The sequence below is a fragment of the Bidens hawaiensis genome, unplaced genomic scaffold (assembly GCF_021521415.1).
Source record: "Bidens hawaiensis isolate Kalapana, Puna unplaced genomic scaffold, B.hawaiensis_p1.1 tig00025360_1, whole genome shotgun sequence".
In the NCBI taxonomy this organism is placed as follows: domain Eukaryota; kingdom Viridiplantae; phylum Streptophyta; class Magnoliopsida; order Asterales; family Asteraceae; genus Bidens; species Bidens hawaiensis.
Window position 1 is genome coordinate 776 of NW_027494041.1, and position 4957 is coordinate 5732.

The 4957-nt window shown below is 35.6% G+C and overlaps 1 protein-coding gene across 1 annotated transcript; it reads left to right on the plus strand.

Annotated features, from left to right (window-relative positions):
- The first annotated feature begins 874 nt into the window (after positions 1-874).
- On the plus strand, positions 875-1462 carry LOC143571373 (uncharacterized). The gene has a single exon (XM_077056815.1). The coding sequence runs from the start codon at positions 875-877 to the stop codon at positions 1460-1462; it is 588 nt and encodes a 195-aa protein (XP_076912930.1).
- The last annotated feature ends 3495 nt before the right edge of the window (positions 1463-4957 follow it).

Here is a 4957-nt window from a genome sequence, read left to right on the forward strand (position 1 = left end):
AAAGCAGAGTTGTTCGCATACATCAACACAATATACGATGTTTTAAACTATTGCGCGGTTTTGTTTCAAATGAAGCTCTCGATATAATTCTTGCGGACCATGAAAGCTGGAAGAATCTTCAAGTAGACTCTTCAAATTGTGGTTGTCGACTTCGCAACAGCTGTGGGTTACCATGTGCTTGCGAACTTTCAATGTATATTAGTTCAGGTAAGTATAATCTGATTGATTATTTTAATATTAGTTCAGATTTTTTTAATAATGATTCTATAAAATTGTTAATATATTACTTATTTATATTTTAACATAGGTCAATGTATTTCCTTGGATTCGATTGATATCTTTTGGAGGAAGCTAGATTTTGTACCTTCAACAACTGTCCAAGATGACGATGTTAGTTGCGAGAATGAACTAAAACATTTTAAAGAAAACTTCAACAAGCAGTCCAAAGCTGGGAAAAAAAGTTGGTTAAGAAAGCTGAAGGACATAATAGGTCTCGGTACAACAGATATTCAAGAACCTCAAATTCAGAAAAATACTCGTGGAAGACCAAATTTGAAGAAATCACAACAAAAAAGACGTGTCGGTCAAGGTACAACTGATATTCAGGAACCTCGAGTTCAGAAAAATACTCGTGGACGGCCAAGCTTGAAAAAATCACAACAGAAAAGGCGTGCTGAATTTTGTTCAGCCAGATATAGTTGCTCAAATGTGCCCAATTTTGTTGATCCGATTAAGGAGCCAGCCAGACATAGTTCATTCGAATTTGACTGAACAGTGAACCGTTGATAGACTTGAATGAAGTCCCAGGTGAATGTTTTGAGCGTTCATACATGATAGACTTAAATGTAAACCACAGTTGAATGATTCCAATATAATGAGGCTATTCAAAAGTATTTCATCCATATATACAAATATACAGAATGTTAAAGGCGATGGAAACTGTGGATTTCGAGCAATAGCTGTTTGCCTCAGACTTGATGAAGAAAAATCTTATGAGTACATTCGACAGCAAATGAGAGAAGAGTTACAAAATCGATACGATATTTATAAAGATATGTTTGTCAGGGATGTAAATGCATTGTATCATGACTTGTGTTTTTTTGGGTCACCTTGTCCAGAAGAACACTGGATGAAAATGCCTGAGGCAGGTGTTCTGATTGCCAATAGGTTTGGTGTTATCATCCATTCTTTAAGCATGTCAGGCAGTACCACTATTTTCCTATTTTGGAGTGGTCCAGAAGAAAGTCAACATCACAGAGCTCTTACAATTGCTTTAGTATTTGGTGAGACCCATTATGTCATGGTAGAGTTACAAGGAGAATCCCCAATGCCTGTTATCACGCCTTATTGGAATCTTAACAATATTAGCCGGTCTGCAGTTAGGTGGGAAACAATGTATAAGTCGCGTCTAGAACTGTACAGCCACTTTATCGTCCTGAAAGTGGGTTGTGGATTTAAGTGATTAATTATTTTAGTGTTTTTACATTCATAATGAACTTGTATTTTCGTATTTATATATTTGAGTACTTTTTAGAAGACTAGCAATATTCATAATTGTATAATAAAATATTAATATACTATTATTAATACTAGTATTGCCAAAAACTAATACAATAGTCTTTAAAAAAACCTAATTAAAAAATAGATATTAGTAGTTTAAATAATTATTATGTAATGATTAGTAGTTATATTTAAATAAAATAGAATAAAAATGATGATTGATATGATTAGTAGTTGATTGAATGATTAGTAGTAGATTAATAGGGTTGACTTGGTATACCAAATAAAAACTTTTGGTATATTTAAAGCCCCCCATTTAAAATACAACGTTAGCATTCATGTACAATATAAAAATATTAGAGCGTTGATGACTACCATGAGAATATATAAGCCAAACCTAACAACATCAAACTAATAATGACCCGATGATGACTAGTTTACTATTTCGATCTTATCTATTATCTAGACAAACGAAAACATATTTCAACTTCGGAACAATGAAGATTCGTATGATACACATACGTACCAATATATATTTTTGTTTGAACAATAGGATTATATAACTAACCAAAAACTAGCAAGAAGCTAAACAATATAAAAAAAAGTTCATCAAAACATAGCCAAATCACATCTCATCGTTTCGGGCGGATGGGCGTGGTGGACTCCCCGTCACGCGTGATGAGGTATCCCACACCGCCGCCGCTCCCATGGTCACGCGAAAAAAGGAAGTTTTCGTGATGGCCATCACGCTTGGTGGGGGTGTTTTCCAAGAAGAAATAGTCCGGGGGGGGGGGGGTAATGTAGCCGTTGGAATTGAAAAAAAAAACATTAAAACCAAACACAATAAAAACATTATAAATATATCTTCAAAACATACACAAATCCAACTCAAAATCTTCTATTACACACACCATTTTTAACATATCAAATGGAGGGTTCTAAGAAACGTGGGTCGGGTTCAAAGAAACCCCAAACCCGACCAAAGGTTCGACAAAATCTAGGCGAACCGACGAGATTTTGCTTACAAGACGAACCCGACACAAACCAACCTTCCGAACAACAACCTTATTATCCCCAACCTTTTCAACCGTCCCAAAACCAACAACAACCTTCCCAACAACAACGTTATTATCAACCGTATCAAAACCAACCTTTTATACCCCCTTTTTCTACCCAAAATTACCCAAATAATGTTTTTCAAACTTTTGGATCTCAACCGTCTCAACCTTATCAAATGTTTGGCTCTCAACCGTCTCAAATGTCCGTCGATCCCCTAGACAATAACGATGTTATACATCAATTTGCAAGTGTTTTTCGTCACGATGTGCAAACTTTGGATGAAGATGAATCCGAGGATGAGGAGCCGCAACAAAGAGGTGCTCGGCGTTGGTTGGCCGATGAGGAGGTCGCCTTGACTAAGGCTTATTTACATTGCTTCGAATCAAAAAAACGCTCAAACCAACAAAAAAAGACGCGTTATGGAAACGTATTAAAGAACATTTCTCGCAACTTCCCGGCGCAACCGAACGAAACAAGGATCTAATGATTGGCAAGTGGGGAGATTTGAATCGAAAAATGTCAAAATTTAACGCTTGTTACGTCCAAGAGGTAACTATTTTAGTTTATTTATTTTATAATCTAGTACTTTATTTTTACAATTTGTTATAAATATATTTTTTCTAAATGTTTTGTAGACCCGAACTCCACAAAGCGGAGCGAGCGAGGCGACTATGATAACGAACGCTTTGCGCGAATATGTCTCAGTTTACAAAGTTAAGGATTTTCCCCACTTGGATGCGTGGCAGATTGCGAGACGTCACGCGAAGTGGGTACCGATTCCGTTGGTCGATTTGAAGGGACAAACGGCTCCAAGGAAGAAAGGATATTGTTCAAAAAGATCAAAAACTTCCGAGTCCGGGGACTACACGACGTCTACCGGCGGCTTGTCATGCAACATGCCAAACATGAACTTGAACGAAGAACCCGAAGACATACCCACACCCACACGGCCGAATCGCAAGAAAAGTGGGGAACCGTCAAGACTTGGAAAGGAAGCGGTGGCCGAAAACTTCGCCGAATACAAGTCGGCTAGGATGGGGGAAATGGCCGAGAAGAAGGAGTTTAGGAAAGAGGCTCATATTTTAAAAATGAAGCGTGAGGAGGCGTATATCAACCATTTGAATGAAAAACAAAAAACCGCCGATCTACAAATCCTCCTACAACCGCACGACCATCTTGATGAACCCGTTAAATCGCTCCTACTTCAACGAAAACGCGAGATATGCGACAAGTGGGGTTGGAAGGGAAGTAGGTTTTTTTTGTCGGTATTTTTAATTTAGTTGTCTTTGTTTAATGTAATCTTGTTTTATTTTTTAGTTAATGTAAAATATTGTTTTCTTTTTATTTAATTTAGTATTTATTAAAAAAAAACCATCACACACCCATCACACCACACCACCGCCCCTAGTAAAAAACCATCACATGTGATGGATTTGAGGTTGATGATGTGACACCATTTGATTGGATGGGGTGTATGATGAGTGATCACACCGCATTCACCACCCCTCCCCCTTAGAATTAGAAGTGGTCAACAATTAATGCACTTTGTATACATCTAAGTAGACAATTATGCATGTTTCTTAAACGTTTGTGGTTTGCAAAACAAAATTCAAAAGTAATACAATTATTTGTGTTTGGTGTTTAGAAATAAAACTTTAAAAGTAACCAGGTTTAAACTCATCCACCCAAATTGACATGTAGTTTAGTTTTTCACTTATAACATTTAATAATTTTTTTAATATAAAAATATAAATATATGTTTTTGTTCAATTATTTGTTTGTATTATAAGCTACACTAAATCTGAGTTTGGAAAGAATTTAATTTTAATAAGACTTATTGTATGTTAAATGTATAAAAATTGAATAACATCATATCTTTAGAGCATTGATGACATATCATGCGAATAAACAAAATCTTACGGCATCGAGCCAATAATAGTCTAGACGAGAATCACAACTCACTATCGGGAAGAGGATTGATATGAACCAAAAACAAGAATTCACCATGTATTAAATATATCATGACACATCTACGTCCAAAACATTTCTTTTTAAATATTTTATTTTATATCCAAGATTAACCTTTAACTTAAAACTCATATATTATGCATTTTATTTATTTGTGTATTTATATAAACCAGACAATATGTAAGTTAAGATACTTTCGTAACGAAATTAGTTTTTGTCTTTTGTAACAACCAACAAAAACATATAATATAAGAAACCAAGATTACAAACGGCCTAGAGACCATCAACAAAGGACACCACAAGTTCACAACCGTATACAAACACACTAGCTACACTTTGAGCCCATACCAATTATTTCACGACAAGTGTGACCCGCCCGATTTATTTTTAAACAAAAAAAAACTAAAAGTTTTAATATTCCCCATCACAC